At 40.3% G+C, this 17,617-nt stretch overlaps 1 protein-coding gene across 4 annotated transcripts in view; it reads right to left on the reverse strand.

Annotated features, from left to right (window-relative positions):
- The window catches only part of MAP3K4 (mitogen-activated protein kinase kinase kinase 4), a 192,361-nt gene that overhangs the window by 17,459 nt on the left and 157,285 nt on the right, over positions 1 to 17,617 (reverse strand). For 3 of the 4 annotated variants that reach the window (XM_075862556.1, XM_075862557.1, XM_075862558.1), the window contains one exon: positions 12,552 to 12,668. The exons of the other annotated variant lie outside the window; for it this stretch is intronic. In XM_075862556.1, coding sequence (XP_075718671.1) covers positions 12,552 to 12,668 — 117 coding nt within the window. The remainder of the gene's footprint in view (positions 1 to 12,551; positions 12,669 to 17,617) is intronic. 4 annotated transcript variants of the gene reach the window in all.

Here is a 17,617-nt window from a genome sequence, read left to right on the forward strand (position 1 = left end):
GCGATCATAAGATCTCAAAGTGAAGTCCCCTAGTGGGAAAAAAAAAAAAAAGATTACGTAAAAATAAAACAATCCCATTTTTGGGGAAAAAAGTGGTTTTTATTTAGTTAAAGTATAAAAAAAATTACAAAATTACCCATATAAGGTATTGCTGCGATCATAACGGCTCAAACAATAAAGTTAACAGATTAAACCGCCAGGTGAACGGTGTCCCACATAAAAAAAAAAAAAGCAAAAAAAAACAACGGCAAAATTCTTTTTTTTTTTACTCCCATTCTCCCAATAAAAAAAGTTCATCAATAAGTCCCATGTACCCCATAATACAATCAATGAAAACTACACCTTCTCCCGCAAAAAAACAAGCCCACACATGGCTACATCGACGGAAAAATAAAAAAAAGTGACGGCTCTTTTTTTTTTTAAAATAGGGTTTTTATTTGTCAATTTAGGAAAACATATAAAACCTATACATATTTGGTATCCCCGAGTTTGTGCCGACCCTAAAAGGTAACCGGTTATTTATGCCACATAGTGAACGGCTTAAATTTATAACGAGAAAATCAATGCTGGAATAGCTGCTTATTTTCAATTCCTTCCTAAAGTTAATCATTATATTATATGCACCCAAAAACTGTGCAATTGAAAAATACAACCGTCCCGCAAAAAACATGCCCTTATACGGCTATGTCGACAGAATAAAAAAAAAGTCACGACTCTCAGAATGCGACAGTGAAAAAAACAAGAATAATCCTTGGTCATTAACGCGCTAAAATGCCTGTTCATTAAGGGGTTAACAAGAAACGTTACAATGAAGAAAAGTATTGCAACATTTATTGCATCGAGGTACAACCGTAAATCTAAATAAAGTTGCAGGGTATCCATAAACATAGCGGATTTGTGGTGGATTTTCCGCAGCGAATCCGCAGATTTTCCACAGAAAAATCTGCATGTGTTATGTGTGGATTCACAGCGGATTTCACACCTTCTACATTGAAAATGGTAAAATCCTAAGTAGGATTGTCACGATACCAGAATTTGGACTTTGATACTGATACTTTGTGTAGTATTGCGATACTCGATACCAAAACGATACTTTCCCAACAATAATAATAATAAAATAAAAATAAAAATCTTCTATTTTCTGATGTGAGGTACCAGGTGTTATTAATTTTGAACCTCCATATGCCTCCCATCAATAGTAATTAACCCCAATTAATCTTGTTTCTCAGTCATAATGGACAACATTGGGTAATGTGTGAGGTACATGATAGGGTTAATTACTATTAATATGAGGCACATGGAGGTTCAATATTCATAACACCTGGTGCCTCATATTAATAAGTGAAAGAAAGCGGTTTTTATTTTTTTACAGCGTACACATCATAAATTACACTATAAATTTGATGTTGAGGTTATTACGGTCGAGACAATAACTAATATGTGTATATTTTATGTATTGAGATTATTTTATGATTTATTGTAAAAAAACGGGTGTGTATTTTTTTTTAATTTAACATTATTTTTTTCTTACTTTTAAACTTTAATGTACTGGCCTATATCTATATGCCAGTACATTAGCCTGTGTACTAATAGTACACAGGCAGTTAGGACATACCCAGTATACCCTAACAACAGAAAATATGGTCAGACAGACCTGGGCCGTCTACACATAACGGTATGTCCCTCGACCATCCCCTTTGTCATTTTCCCCTTGAATGCTGTGGTCAGCTTTGATCACAGCATTGTAATACATGAATGTTGTCAGAGCGGGGATGCGGCGGTGTAATAGCCATTGCCCTGCTCCTGACAACAAGTTTGTGCGCGCAGTCAGCGTGACGTGATGTGGCCGACGCTGCCCTAATGAGTGCCGGCGCTGAAGACAGAACATGGGCATGTTTTGCAGTATGCCCACCATGTTCTCGGTCTTCAGTGCTGGAGCTCATTAGTAAAGCACCAGCCGCATCACCACATGCTGACCACGCGCACGCTCGTTGTCAGGAGCGGGGCAATGGCTGTATTACACAGCCACAGCCCTGCTCTGACTACATTCATGTATTACAATACCGATGTGGCCGCACAGCTTTGTATCAAAATACATAAATTAACGGTATTGAACCGTTTGAAGATGAACGGAATCGAAATAGTATCAATATTTCGATGCATTGTGCAACCCTAATCCTAAGTGAACATCCGTAACAGAATGGGCATGCTGCGAATTTTAAAATCTGTGGCATGCGGTCATTTCTGTGAGGAAAATGTTCTGCAGCTTGTGGATGAGATTTGGCCAGTTCTGTAATATGCTGCAGATTTTCCTGGCGCAAGCCCGCATAGAAAAATCCTTTGCATTTCCATACATTTGGATAAGTTCCCACGTGGCAGATTTGTTACTGAAACTTGTGTGACCATTTCATATATCTGAATGGTGTTGCTTTCCGCAGCAAAAGAGATGTATAGAATAGAAATTAGGCTTCAGAAATGTCTGCAACAAATCTGCCACGTGTGAACAAGGATGAATGCATCTGTATTTTAAACACTTTCCATATATTTTAATAGACGTTTTCCATTTGCAAAATAAATGAGTCGCGCATTTAAAATATGCAAATGTGAATTGCATCATAGATTAACAGTATATAAACATGAGAAGAACAGAGTCTATAGCCAATATATATTCGAAAAGTGTCAATACAAAACTTTATTTAAATATACATAATGAACAAACATTTAAAAGAAGTATAACAGTAGGAGAACTCAATCACAAAATGACATAGAGACAAGTCAGGAAAGCCAAGGTATGTGTAATAAACCTTTGAAGTATAGGTTTGGGGTAAGACTAACACTAGTGTAGCATGAAACTAGTTAGATATGTTTACAATTTTTGATGCTGTTTAAAGGGCATAAATGGTCCCGAAAACAGACATCAAAGAGTAAAGGTAATGGGTCTGAACAAGACCCTGTGTAAAGGATTACTAGGATGGTCTTATCCATAAAAAGTCCTTAGGCTCGGTCCTGGTGGTCACTGTGTGCTCCCCGACGCGCGTTTCGCAGATGTCCGCTTCCTCAAGGGGGTGTAGTGTGTCTGACCAGAGGGCACCCTATATACCCTATCTACCCAGGTGTATTCTGTGTTCTGTCCCGTCCAGGCGCACTTGGCGCGCATCCGACGGCAAAACCGGAAGTGTGGCATGCCCCACTTCCGTCCTCCAGTGCTGCGGCGCACATCCGGTCTCTGGTCGCGTACCAGATGATCCGGACATGCGCACCGCACTCTAGGAGAGACGGGCGTGGCCTCACCCAGTCCCGGTCGCACACGTCAGAGGCGCGCACCCGATTGGACAGAACAGAATACTACGTACAGGTAAGTATATTTGGAGCATATCATAACCCTTTTTTTTTTTTTTTTTATAATGCTGCATGATTTCTATATCTTCACAATTTAGTGGAGTTGACCAGGAAATACAGATGATTAAATCTGATTCGTTTTTACCCAGCAGATGTTTTTTGTACCTCATTAGGGGCCGATTTCAACAGAAACATTGCTCATATTGCATAATATTGAACAAAAACGGGGAAAGAGAGAAACATTTATTTCTTGGAACAGTGATACCTAAAAAGACCCCATTAAATTAGATAAATAATCAATTATATATATTAGACTGCAAGAGTACTATAGAAAAAGTATATATGTATAAATTAATATGTGAATATAATGTGTCAATTATAGACACATCTGTGCCTCACATTCAATGATATGGAAACCCTCAACATCAGAGATACATTAGTCTTCAAAAAACATATACCAAGTAAACACCATGAACAGAAACAAATAAATATTTAAATATAAATGGTGCATAAAATAAATATGTTAGAGACTGTTACCAAAAGCAACAGTCATGTAAGGTTGTCTGTGAATAAGACAGGCAACTAAAGTGCTGATGCAAACATACAAACAAAAAATAATAAATAAAAAATAATAAATAAAAAATCGTACGCAAGACACGTGTAGATTATTTTCGTATACGAGACTGTTCTATAAGGGACAGTCATATAGGGTTGTCTGTAAACAAACAGCAAGAAAATATATATTTATGCAAAGATGAGAACAGGATCATAAGCAGGTTACACAAATCGAGTCCTGGATATACATTATCCTCTTCGAAATTCGCAACATGATGGGTCGTCCAATTATACAGGGCTTTAGTCAAGGTACAAGGATGCCTTTGCTGGATATTGGCCAATACATCTCATACCTACTAAGAGAGTATATGCATTAAAAACTAAACACACAAACAATTCACAGTTTAAAAGTCATAAAACAATAATCTGCTGGTAGTGTGGCGGTTACGGCTTCCTCATAAGAAAGGAACAAAACTCAGCTGTTCGTTGAGTCCAGCCGGTGCCATAGATCCTAGTTGCACAATCCACCTACATTCTTTCTGTGCCACAACAGGAGAAGAGATCCGGTAACAACTTAGAGGTAATTAACCTATCTTCACATTCCCTCTCTGATGCCCAACGGGAGGTTCTGAGCAAAGGGTTAACGTTTTCCCCTACTGCCCCGTTTGATTTCTTCACAGTTTTAAAAGATTTGCATCTGTTCGCTAGAAAACTTGTTCTCCAAAAACTGCACAATAGGGGTTATGGTGCATTTACAATTGACAGCGAGATGGAAAGGGAGGCTCTATCAGCACTGGAAGAATTACTGTGCGAACAGAACACTGTGAAAAGTAAGTTTCCCATGTCGGCCCTACCTAAATCGACCAAGTTTCCCCCCTTGTCATTGTGCCCTCAGGTAGAAATATTTACCAAATTGGTAGTAGATGATCTTAAACAGATACCCAAGTTTGGTTATAGGGACAATCTTACAGTCGCTCAGAGACAAGCAATTAGAGAACTGCAATCCTATGAGGACGTAGTTATCAAAGCCGCTGACAAGGGGGGTAACATTGTGGTATGGCCGACAGACAAATATGAAAAAGAGGCATTCAGGCAATTAAGAGATAAGCAGACCTATGCCAAACTCATGTTTAACCCTATATCTAGATTCTCTTTGGAACTAAAGGTAATCCTGAATAGGGCTCTGGACAAGGGAATTATCACCAAGAAGATCTGTGAGCGATTACTGACTGAGGACCCCAAAATACCTACAATCTATTTTTTGCCCAAAATTCACAAAAACCTGATGGAACCCCCAGGACGTCCTATTGTGTCAGGTATGGGAGGCTTATGTGAAGCCACATGTAAATTTATCGATCACTACTTAAAGCCGTTGGTGACAGAACTGCCATCTCATGTAAAGGACACAACAGACGTCCTGGGAAGAATTGATGGGATTCAGATTGAACCGGACATGTACCTTGTAACGGCAGATGTCGAGAGTCTATATACATGCATTAGACATAGGGATGGTCTGGAGGCGGTCCGCTTCTTCCTGGGGACTAGCAACTGGGATGATGAATTATGTGAACTCATTGTGGAGCTACTCCAGTATGTTTTGAGCCATAACATCTTTGTATTCAAGGACAACTTTTATTTACAGATTCAAGGCACTGCCATGGGCGCGGCATGTGCGCCATCCTATGCAAACCTGTTTCTCGGTTTTTGGGAGAGGCAGGTTTTTCATGGGGATGGCGCTCGTGCCGCGGACCATGTGCAGTGCTGGCTCCGTTACATTGACGACATACGGTTTGTGTGGCAGGGTTCGGAGTGTGAGTTGAGGAACTTCATGCAGCAACTCAACATTAACCAGATGAATGTGAAATTGACTTACTCATTTGATTCATCCAAGATTGAGTTCTTGGACCTCTCAATATTCACGGATGCAAGTGGCTTCCTACAGACGGATGTCTACCGCAAGTCAACATCCGTTAATTCATTGCTGCATGCATCCTCCTCTCACACTCCTTCCACTATTAAAGCCATCCCAGTTGGCCAATTCCTCAGGATGAGGCGGATCTGCTCTACTGACCATCTGTTCGAACATCAGTCTCAAATCAGGATTTGAGATATAGATTTGAAGACAGGGGGTACAGCAACAGGTCCATCAAAGCAGGGTACCGGAGAGCTAAAAAGACCCCTCGTGCCAATTTGTTGAGGAATAAGATACCTATAGTGGGAAAAACAGCCGTTAGGTTCATCTCCACTTATAACAGCAGATGGGATGAAGTGAGGACCATTTTAGGGCGACATTGGCCAATTTTAAGGTCTGAACCCACTCTGGCCCTATGTCTGAGTGACAAACCGACAATGACGGCTAGGCGAAGCAGGAATCTTCGAGATATCCTGGTCCAAAGTCACTATATCCCCAAAAAAATTAACTTCTTCGGAACCCAGGGACAAAGAAAGGGCTGCTATCCATGTGGCAACTGCGTTGCATGTCCCAACATCAGCAGAACCAATAAGTTTGAATCAGTGGACGGTACTAAGTCTTTTGAGATCAGAGACTATATATCGTGCAGTACCACACACATAGTGTATTACGCTGTGTGCGGGTGCCCCAAGGTCTACATAGGCCTAACATCGAGGGAACTACGCATACGCACAAGAGAACATGTGCGAGATATTATCGCAGCGGGAGTAATCGATGACCCAATTGAACTTAAAACCCTGCCTAGACATTTTAAAATGTATCATGGGTGTAACCCAAGGTCCCTTAAAATCCGGGGAATCGAACGTATCCGTTGTGGCATCAGGGGGGGTAATGTGAAGAAGGTTCTGGCACAGAAAGAATGTAGGTGGATTGTGCAACTAGGATCTATGGCACCGGCTGGACTCAACGAACAGCTGAGTTTTGTTCCTTTCTTATGAGGAAGCCGTAACCGCCACACTACCAGCAGATTATTGTTTTATGACTTTTAAACTGTGAATTGTTTGTGTGTTTAGTTTTTAATGCATATACTCTCTTAGTAGGTATGAGATGTATTGGCCAATATCCAGCAAAGGCATCCTTGTACCTTGACTAAAGCCCTGTATAATTGGACGACCCATCATGTTGCGAATTTCGAAGAGGATAATGTATATCCAGGACTCGATTTGTGTAACCTGCTTATGATCCTGTTCTCATCTTTGCATAAATATATATTTTCTTGCTGTTTGTTTACAGACAACCCTATATGACTGTCCCTTATGGAACAGTCTCGTATACGAAAATAATCTACACGTGACTTGCGTACGATTTTTTATTTATTATTTTTTGTTTGTATGTTTGCATCAGCACTTTAGTTGCCTGTCTTATTCACAGACAACCTTACATGACTGTTGCTTTTGGTAACAGTCTCTAACATATTTATTTTATGCACCATTTATATTTAAATATTTATTTGTTTCTGTTCATGGTGTTTACTTGGTATATGTTTTTTGAAGACTAATGTATCTCTGATGTTGAGGGTTTCCATATCATTGAATGTGAGGCACAGATGTGTCTATAATTGACACATTATATTCACATATTAATTTATACATATATACTTTTTCTATAGTACTCTTGCAGTCTAATATATATAATTGATTATTTATTTATCTAATTTAATGGGGTCTTTTTAGGTATCACTGTTCCAAGAAATAAATGTTTCTCTCTCTTTCCCCGTTTTTGTTCAATATTATGCAATATGAGCAGTGTTTCTGTTGAAATCGGCCCCTAATGAGGTACAAAAAACATCTGCTGGGTAAAAACGAATCAGATTTAATCATCTGTATTTCCTGGTCAACTCCACTAAATTGTGAAGATATAGAAATCATGCAGCATTATAAAAAAAAAAAAAAAAGGGTTATGATATGCTCCAAATATACTTACCTGTACGTAGTATTCTGTTCTGTCCAATCGGGTGCGCGCCTCTGACGTGTGCGACCGGGACTGGGTGAGGCCACGCCCGTCTCTCCTAGAGTGCGGTGCGCATGTCCGGATCATCTGGTACGCGACCAGAGACCGGATGTGCGCCGCAGCACTGGAGGACGGAAGTGGGGCATGCCACACTTCCGGTTTCGCCGTCGGATGCGCGCCAAGTGCGCCTGGACGGGACAGAACACAGATAGAATACACCTGGGTAGATAGGGTATATAGGGTGCCCTCTGGTCAGACACACTACACCCCCTTGAGGAAGCGGACATCTGCGAAACGCGCGTCGGGGCGCACACAGTGACCACCAGGACCCAGCCTAAGGACTTTTTATGGGTAAGACCATCCTAGTAATCCTTTACACAGGGTCTTGTTCAGACCCATTACCTTTACTCTTTGATGTCTGTTTTCGGAACCATTTATGCCCTTTAAACAGCATCAAAAATTGTAAACATATCTAACTAGTTTCATGCTACACTAGTGTTAGTCTTACCCCAAACCTATACTTCAAAGGTTTATTACACATACCTTGGCTTTCCTGACTTGTCTCTATGTCATTTTGTGATTGAGTTCTCCTACTGTTATACTTCTTTTAAATGTTTGTTCATTATGTATATTTAAATAAAGTTTTGTATTGACACTTTTCGAATATATATTGGCTATAGACTCTGTTCTTCTCATGTTTATATATGTATCATAGAGTTGCCTCATTAACAGATATGGGAGGATGTTCCTAGGAACATTACCTAGCCCAATAATATTATTTGCTTTTGGATACCATTAGTTATAATAGATTAACAGTAGCTGCATATAACAGGGTTAAAAAAAAAATAAAAAAATGGATGTAATACTGAAAAAAAATACTCTCGTGTGAAAACAGCCATGGGGTTAAAACACAGTTTTGCCCAGGAACAAAGTGGATCATACCTGAAGAAAGTCACAGATCAGTTTAACCCCTTTATAACCACCCATAAACCCTTTTACGGCAGTCATTAAGTGTACTTATGCCACAGCGCCACCTTTTCACAGTACTGTGTCATAAGCCTGGGCTCTTGCTCTTACAGCCGGGATCGACTTTACCACCGATCCCGGATGTTAAACCACGGAGATGTCACGGTCAATAACGACCCGGATATTTGAGTGGTTTCAGAAGGAAGGGGCTCCCTTTGTCATTCCATCGGTATCAGTGTGATGCGATTGCAGGGTGGCGACGGTTTCCATGGTAGCCTTGCAGGGTGTCGACGGTTTCCATGGTAGCCAGGGTCAAAACAAAGTTCCCCAGGTCTGCCATCAGTGTAGAGGCTGGGCCTTCCAGAAGGCTTGTTCGTTTTTATGCAGACAGACAAAATACACTGCAATACAGAAGTATTGCAGTGTATTATAGAAAGCAATCAAACGATCGCATAGTGAAGTCCTATAGTGGGACTAAAAGTTAAAAGAAAAGTAAAAAATAGATGAATAAAGTTTATAAAAGAAATGAAAAATCAAATTTTTTTCCCTTACAAAATGTCTTATTATAATAATAAAAAATAAAAAAAATAGCCCACATGCAGCTACATCGACAGAAAAATAAAAATGTCATGGCTCTTAGACTATAGCAATAGAAAAAAGTACTTTTTATCTTACATAGTGTTTTTGTGCAAATGTAGTAAAACATAAAAAACCTATATAAATTTGGTATCTCCGTAATCGTCATGACCCGCAGAATAAAGTTATGTTATTTATACCACACAGTAATAAAGAGTAAATTTAAAACGCAAACAAGAATGAACAACTTGTCCCACAAAAAAACAAACCCTCACACAGCTATGTTTAAATAAAAAAGTTAGGGCTTTGGAATTGTGACGATGAAAAAAACGGAAAAAAATAAATAATAATGCTTGGTCATTATGGCCCAAAGTGGGTTAAAACCAAGGATTTAGAAACTTAGATAATGTTTGTGAGTAAAAAAAAAAAAGATAAAACACGGTTGTTTTATTCACCTCAAGTGAGCGACGTTTCGGTTCACCACAGAACCTTTCTCATTGCTTACCGCTGCAGCCTGTGATTAGCTGCAGCGGCGGTCACATGGGATGAAACAATTCCAGGAGGAAGAACTATTTAAAAAAAAAAACAAAAAAAAAAAAAAAACTTACCCATGAGTCTGAGTTGCATTTTTCCAAACATCTGCTCATTGATTCCAATGGGAAAAACGTCGCTCTGTTCCGAAGGGGCATTTTTAACGGGGCCGTTTTTCAAAAAGGCCGCGAAAGAGAAGTGCATGTCACATCTTGGGAAGTTTTTGGAGCCGTTTTTCATTGACTCTATAGAAAAACAGCTCCAAAAAACGGCCGTTAAAAATGGCGCGAAAAATGCGAGTTGCTAAAAAAAACTGCTGAAAATCAGGAGCGGTTTTCCCTTGAAAACAGCTCTGTATTTTCAGACATTTTTGATTTTGTGTGTGCTCATACCTTTAGCTTCAAAGTTGTACACCACAGATGAACACAATGCATAATCTAACTGGTACATTTTAGGAATGCCTGTTCCAAGAAATGAACACACTACAATGAGCTTCAGTTGAAAATGCTGCAGCTCAAAAAAGAAGCACTTGGTGAAAGTTAGTGGCAGAAATAGCAGCACAATGGTCCACATTTACTAATGCTGTCTAATTGTTAGACAGCGTAAACTTAGACCAGGCAGTAGGGCTGGGCAATTAATCTAAAAATAAATTGAAATCCAGCACAATTAAAATAGATGTCATCTTGTGAATTTCGGTGTTAATTATTTTTCCCCGTTTAAACTGTATCTGCATCTTCAGGACACAGATACAGTTGAATCCATGGTAGAGCAGGGGGCCCTAAAGAACGGGGTTGTGAGTATGTATATTATTTTTCCAGGCACTATTATAGGCAGCTTTGGGGGCAAGCTATGGGGGACTATACTGTGTGAGCGCAGCTATGGGGGGCATTATACGGTGTGGTGGACAGTTATGGGGGACATTATACTCTGTGGGGGCATCTATGTGGCATTATACTCTGTGGGTGCATCTATCGGGCATTATACTCTGTGGGGGCATTATAGTCTGGGGGCATTTATGGGGCATTATACTCTGTGGAGGGCAACTATAGGGGCATTATACTGTGTGGAGGGCAACTATAGGGGCATTATACTGTATGGAGGGCAACTATAGGGGCATTATAATGTGTGGGGGCAGCTATGGGGCATTATACTGTGGAGAACACTATGGGGGCATTATACTGTGGAGAGCACTATGGGGGCATTATACTGTGTGGGGGCAGTGTCAGGGGGTATATTATATACAGTAGTATAAGAGCAGGCTCAGGGGATAAATATTAATTCAATGGCGTAGCATGCAAATAGGGGGCGTGATGAATGCTGTATGATAATTTGCCACATCTTGCATGGCTTACTGTATTAGACGCCTTTCTCTTTCTTATACTACCGTCGATTTTTATTTTGTGGTAAAATTTAGCTACACGCGCTTTTCGGTAAGAATTTCCCTTTTCCCTCTAAACCACGCCCTTTTCCAGACACTTTTGGAGGCAAAATTTGGCACATTTTTGTACACATTCTAGACCCAGACATAGTAGTAAACCAGTCCCATTGTCTTCAATCACGCATTTAAAATCAATCCATATTTTATTTTCATTTCACTTTTGACAATATACCGAATCTATATACTATTTGATTTTTCAGCAATGAAAGAAAATTAGTAGTCGCTTGAAGGAAAATGATAGATATTTGCCAAAGTGAAAGCATTGGGAAAGCATTTTGAACCATCCTCTTTCCATAGGAGCACATGAATCACTAGACCTAGGAAACCTTGTAAAATGCACAGATCAGCAACACAAAGAGACTCTACAAGGATACGATCACACACACAGTTTTGATGCAGTTACGGGATCACTGTTTTGAGCCAAACACAGGAACTCAAAAGAAAGGAAACGCATCAGTTTGCTAGAGAGATACACACATATATATATATATATATATATACACACACATACATATACACACACACACACACACACACACACACTTATCCACTTCTGGCTTTGGCTATAAAACGTAGCCAAAAACTACACAAACAACTGCATCATAACAGTGTCATGTATGGTTAAATAACCCTGAGGCCAGGATCACACACATACACCCCACTGAATACTGATGCAAGTGGTCTCTCAGACATGGTATAAATAAACAGAAAGATAAAATAACTTTGTGGTAAAAGGCATGTGCAACTTTGTCATGGGGAAAAAATATTTATGTTTCTGTGAACCTTGGGAGCTTAAATATACTAATGAATAGTATAAGCGAATATAAGAAACTCTGTATTATATCTTATTAGAGAAAAATTCCTCTCTCTACTTATCAGGCCCCTTAGCTTTCCACCACTCCTAACTGATGGCATCCCAGCTCACTAAGGATTCAGGTTACAGTGGTCTATAGAAGACTATGGAAAGGGGAGGGAGAGGAGCAGAGCAGCAGCAGAGTGAGAGAGAGGCAGAGTGAGAGAGAGGCAGAGAGAGACAATCCTGCAGTTTCCTAGTAAGCATTACTAGGCAAGTAAGCAAGTGAGCTTTGTTTCGGTCGCATGCGAACACCACTACAAGGGTCGTACACTTATTCAAGGATCCAAGATAAATGAGAAAGCAAGTAAGATAAATTAGTGTGCACCCAGAAGTCTGTTATAGTAGATGACCTGACAGGGTGGCACTACCTGATATCATTTGCATTGCTGAAGGATTTTTGTTGAACTGAGTCGCTACAAAGAGAAGCGGGGCGACCGGCAGCTGTGCTGGATTGGTTCTTCACATCACATGAGAAAACACGATTGCTGCGACAAGAAGAGAAACATCAAGAACAGTTCTAGTAGGTCAGGAACAGAGATCCTATGGAATTTGAAAATTTATGCTACACACTTGTGAGAATGTATAAAAAATATGGTCATATGTCTTAGAATGTTTTCATTCATCCATGTCACAGTATATCCAAGTCAAGCCAACTGGACTTGTTTTAGAAGATGTTTCACCACTAATTCAGGTGACTCTCAGTTCAACTGATTGATATTTCCCCAACAAATATACCCTTAAAAGGAATCTGTCTCATTGAAAATGCAGTCCAATCTGCGGACAACATGTTATAGAGTAGGTGAAGCTGAGCAGATTAATGTATATTTTCTTAGCAAAGATTCGTCATAACATGTAATTTATTCATTGAAACCTCTGTTCATTGTGGGCTTAGTCCAATGGGCAGTCCTACTTAATGATTGACATGTTTTCCTGCATGAGTGTGAATACAAAGATAGCGGTCAATCAATGAGAAGGACCGCTGACTGGATTCCTAAACCCAGAATGAGAAGAAACTTTATGAATAAATACAAGTTATACTAAATCTTTTGATTCAAAAATATATAATCAATCTGCTCAGCTCCCCCAGCTCTTTAAACATGCTGCCCAAAGATTGGTCTGCATTTTTAATGTGAAAGGTTACCTTTAATCACCAAGATGGTTGAACTTCAAGATTTCTAAAACAAGTCCAGTTGATTTGCCTTACCACCACTAGATAAGATACAGTTTTCAGGTTTGATCTACAAGGTACCATATAGTTATATTTCCTTTATTTATCGAAAGGAATGAAAGACATGGTAACACATTGAAGTCAAAAGAGCGGTGCACTACTGCCTAATTATTTACAAATAAATAATTTTCATTTTATCATTGCTGACCATACCACCCAGGTTTTCATATAAAAAAAACAAAAACCAGCTGTCATACAAGAGTAGGAGAACACCATACCCACAAATATCCAATCCACACTAGAAAAAAACACTGTTAGACTGAAGAAAAATGTAGTGAATGGAAATGAGAAATTAGAAAAGAATTAAAATACTTTGTATACACAATTCCCAAAAATTTTATATCGATTTTCGACCCCTTAAGGATGCGGCCTAGTTTGAGAATGCTTAAATGCATTGAATCCTTAAGTGCATTGAATAAGTTTTATAAAACAAAAATTTTCTTGGGGCAGGACAAAAAAAAACAAAACAGCAATTCCACCATTTATTTATTTTTAACAAGATTTTTGTACTCACCCTAAAATAGATTTCTTCTTGAATCCATTGGGGGTAATAGCACCATGGGCCACAAGGAGGCGAAACATGGACAGAGTCTTTGCTTCACCCAGGCAGACCAGACCCATTCCCACAGACACTGGCTAGTTCAGTTTGTAAAAATGCAGTAGGAAAGAGAGAATACAAACATGTCCAGGGTCCCAGGAGAAAACCAAACAATACTACAGGTCCTGGGCCTAGAATAAGTAACAAAAAATAAGAGGGCAGAATCCATGTCCCCTCAATAGATTCAATGTAAAATAGCTTTTACGGTGAGTACGAAAATCTTGCTTTCTTGTTAATCAGTGGGGGACACACTGCACCATGGGATGTCCTAAAGAAGTCCTAGAGGGTGATAAAAAATAAAAACTGAAAGTACAGCAATGCGACCTGCCTAACAGACAGATGCCTGCAACACTCTGCTGATGCCAGTCCGGGTCGCAGAGGGCAAAAAATTGAATTTGGTAAAACAGAAGCCTGACTGCCCAGGAGGAACCAGCAGTCCTTGTAAAATGGGCAATAACCCGAAGAGGAGGAAATGTACCCTCAGACCGTTATGTTTCCAAAATCACAAACCGGATCCAGCATGCAATAGTAGCATTGAATGCTGTAGAAATTTTGCCTGGCTCTTCAAGTAGACTAACAAAAGAATCGGAGCTCCGAAACGATTAGGCCGCAGCCAGATGGATTCGGATTGCTCTTGCCAAATCGAAGCAATGTTTTTTTTTTTAAATGCTTTATTTAAAAAAAAAAAATCTGTACAAACATGTACAAATAGACATGTTAGACAAACTAAGAGACATTGAGAAAGGCAGCACTACAGTGAATACAGAGTCATTTCAGAGCAGATACATTGCATATAGAGGAGTTACAAAATTTCCAGTCCCAACTCAGTCAAACCTTACATACACACACATTCATCCTAGTGCCCCAAACCTCCCACCCCCAAGAACCTCCGCCACTCATGAAAATCACGGCTAAACCGCAGTGTCCAGAGTCTCTAACCACCTTGACCAAATTTTACCAAATTTAACGGGACATCGTCTGTTTAGATATAATTTTTGATACATAGGTATATATTTATTCACCAACTGCTTCCAGTGTATCAAACTCGGACCCTCTGGATTCTTCCAAGCCATAATCACAAGCTTCCTAGCACAGAAAAGAACAAAGCGAAAAAATATCTTATAATGATTTGGTATGACTTCATTCATAACACCCAATAGACACATCTGAGGTGAAAGAAGTCGCGGAAAATCATAATGAGCATGGATAAACTCCACTACTTCCGACCAAAAGGGGGGCACTCTAGGACATACCCACACACAATGTAAATAAGTACTAACATCCGACTGGCAGCGAAAACAGCTTTCCGAGGTCAATGCCCCCATCCTGTGGAATCTGACTGGTGTGTAATAGATCCTATGTAAAAACCGAGATTGTATCAGAAAATCCCTTGCATTTACAACCGAGTCAAAAAAGGAAAGTTCCACCTCCCTCCAATCCTCCTCCACCAAATCAGGGATATCACCCTTCCATCGCGTAAATGCCTTATCAAAGGGTCTTTGTCCCAGGGAGGACATCAAGGAGTATAATTGGGTGAGGATCTTGGACAAATCGAATAAATATAAAGCCTGTTTCCTCAGATGAGATGGGGAGGAGCAAAAAGACGGGAGAACAATCTCCTCATTTATATGAAAGGCAGAGACTACCTTAGGTAGAAAAGACAGAACAGGTCAGAACACCACCTTATCCTAATGAATGACTAGAAAAGCTCACTTGCAGGACAAGGCAGTAAGTTACTAAAACCGCCTGAAGGAGGCGATAGCCACCAGAAAAGCTACCTCCAAGAAAGGAGACACAGTGAAAGGTTTCTCAAAGGTTCGAAGAGAATCACCTGAAGAGCTCCAAAAACTAAATTAAGATCCCTAGGCTTAAACATTACATAGGATGTAAACGATTGCGAAATAAGCCTTCCATGTACGGTGGTACATCTTAGCTGAGCTTTTCTGGCCATCAACATCGTCTGGATGACTGGCTCAGAGAGACCCACAGCCCTCACAACCTCTGCTTCAACAGACACGCTGTTAAATGCATCTTTGGTAATGTGGGATGGAATGGCAGACCTTGTGAAAGGGGGTCGGAAAGAAGCAGAAGATACCACGAAGCATCTGCGAGAAGGTTGATTAGATTTGCGTTCCACAACCGTTGAGGCCAGACCGGAGTCACCAGAATTGTGGGAAAGTGAAAGTGGAGGGAAGAGATACAAGAGAACAAGCTCTTTCCATAGAGTGACCAGGGCGCCGACTGCGATGGCCCTGGATCACGTGTCCTGGCCACGTTGGTCGGAACCTTCTGGTTGAGACGGTACGCAGAGATCCACATCCAGGTAGCCCCACTTCTGGCACAGTTGATGAAATACCGTTGGGTGAAAAGACCACTCTCCAGGATCTAAGAAAATCTGCAGCTCAATTGTCCAGTCCTGGAGAAGAAAAGTCCACTGTGAGAGAGCTAGAAAGATTGCCCTCAATGCCAACAAGTTGACCTGCAAGGACATTTCTTACTGCAAACAAGCTCCCTATACAGTGTGAGGACCGAAGACTGCACACCACCCTGACAGACTGGCATCCGTTGAGATGACTAACCACTGGAGAGGAGGAAATCACAGACCCATCAAGATAGTCAGAGAGATCTGCCACCATCGCATCTCCTAACAGACCCGAGCGAGCAGGAAAACCAAATTGCCCAGCGACTGGGTCACTGCAAGACCCATAACATTCTTGTTTTTTCGTCGTTGTATGTTTGCTTTTTGCTGGACGACACAGTTATCATTGGTACCCATTTGGGTACATACAACTATTTGATGAACAACAAAAAGCTTTTCTGACGTTTTCTAGTAGGGTGTTTTCAGTGTTCATGGTGTTGAATAAATATCCTTATAATGTTAGAATTTCAAAATGTGGGTCGTTATGGATGCGGTAACGCAATAATAAAAATTGTATAAGGGAAAACAGTTTCTTAAAATATTCTAAACACTAGAGCTATAATTATTTTTTTTCATTTTCTTTCATATCACTAGTGGATTTGATCCTGCAATCGATTGATCACTAGCATAACACACTGCATTAATTTGTATTTGTATTGCAGGGCATTGTGCCTGTCAGAGTTCAAATGACAGGCAGACTATTAGGCCCTGCCATAGGCTCTCGTAAATGACAGAACGATTGCCATTGTAAGGCTCCCAAAAGCCATGGCAACCTATCAGCATGCCTCAATCGCGTCATGGGGGAGCCGACGGGCTTACAGAGGGAGAATCCTCCACTTGTAAATCCATTTGGGTGCCGTGGTCAGAACTGAACTTGAATCTGAGGGGATAAATGACCAGGATCGGAGGTACCTGCGATCTCGGCTGATGCAGAAGGGTGTCAGCGGACACTCGTTGCAGAGGGCGCGGGCGCAGCACCTGAAACAGCGCCATCGCTGCACCATAATAGTACGGCATGATGTGGGAAGGAATATCTCAAACAGAAGCAGAAAATGACAAGTCTCAGAAAAGGAAATTAAAAGGAAAGTAAGAAACATTAGGAATAATAGAGTAAACATCAGTGGACATTTAAATTGTCTCAACTACAGGCTCTCTGCTGGATCATGGGTTTGACCCTATACTCGGTACT

The sequence above is a fragment of the Rhinoderma darwinii genome, chromosome 4 (genome assembly GCF_050947455.1).
Source record: "Rhinoderma darwinii isolate aRhiDar2 chromosome 4, aRhiDar2.hap1, whole genome shotgun sequence".
In the NCBI taxonomy this organism is placed as follows: domain Eukaryota; kingdom Metazoa; phylum Chordata; class Amphibia; order Anura; family Rhinodermatidae; genus Rhinoderma; species Rhinoderma darwinii.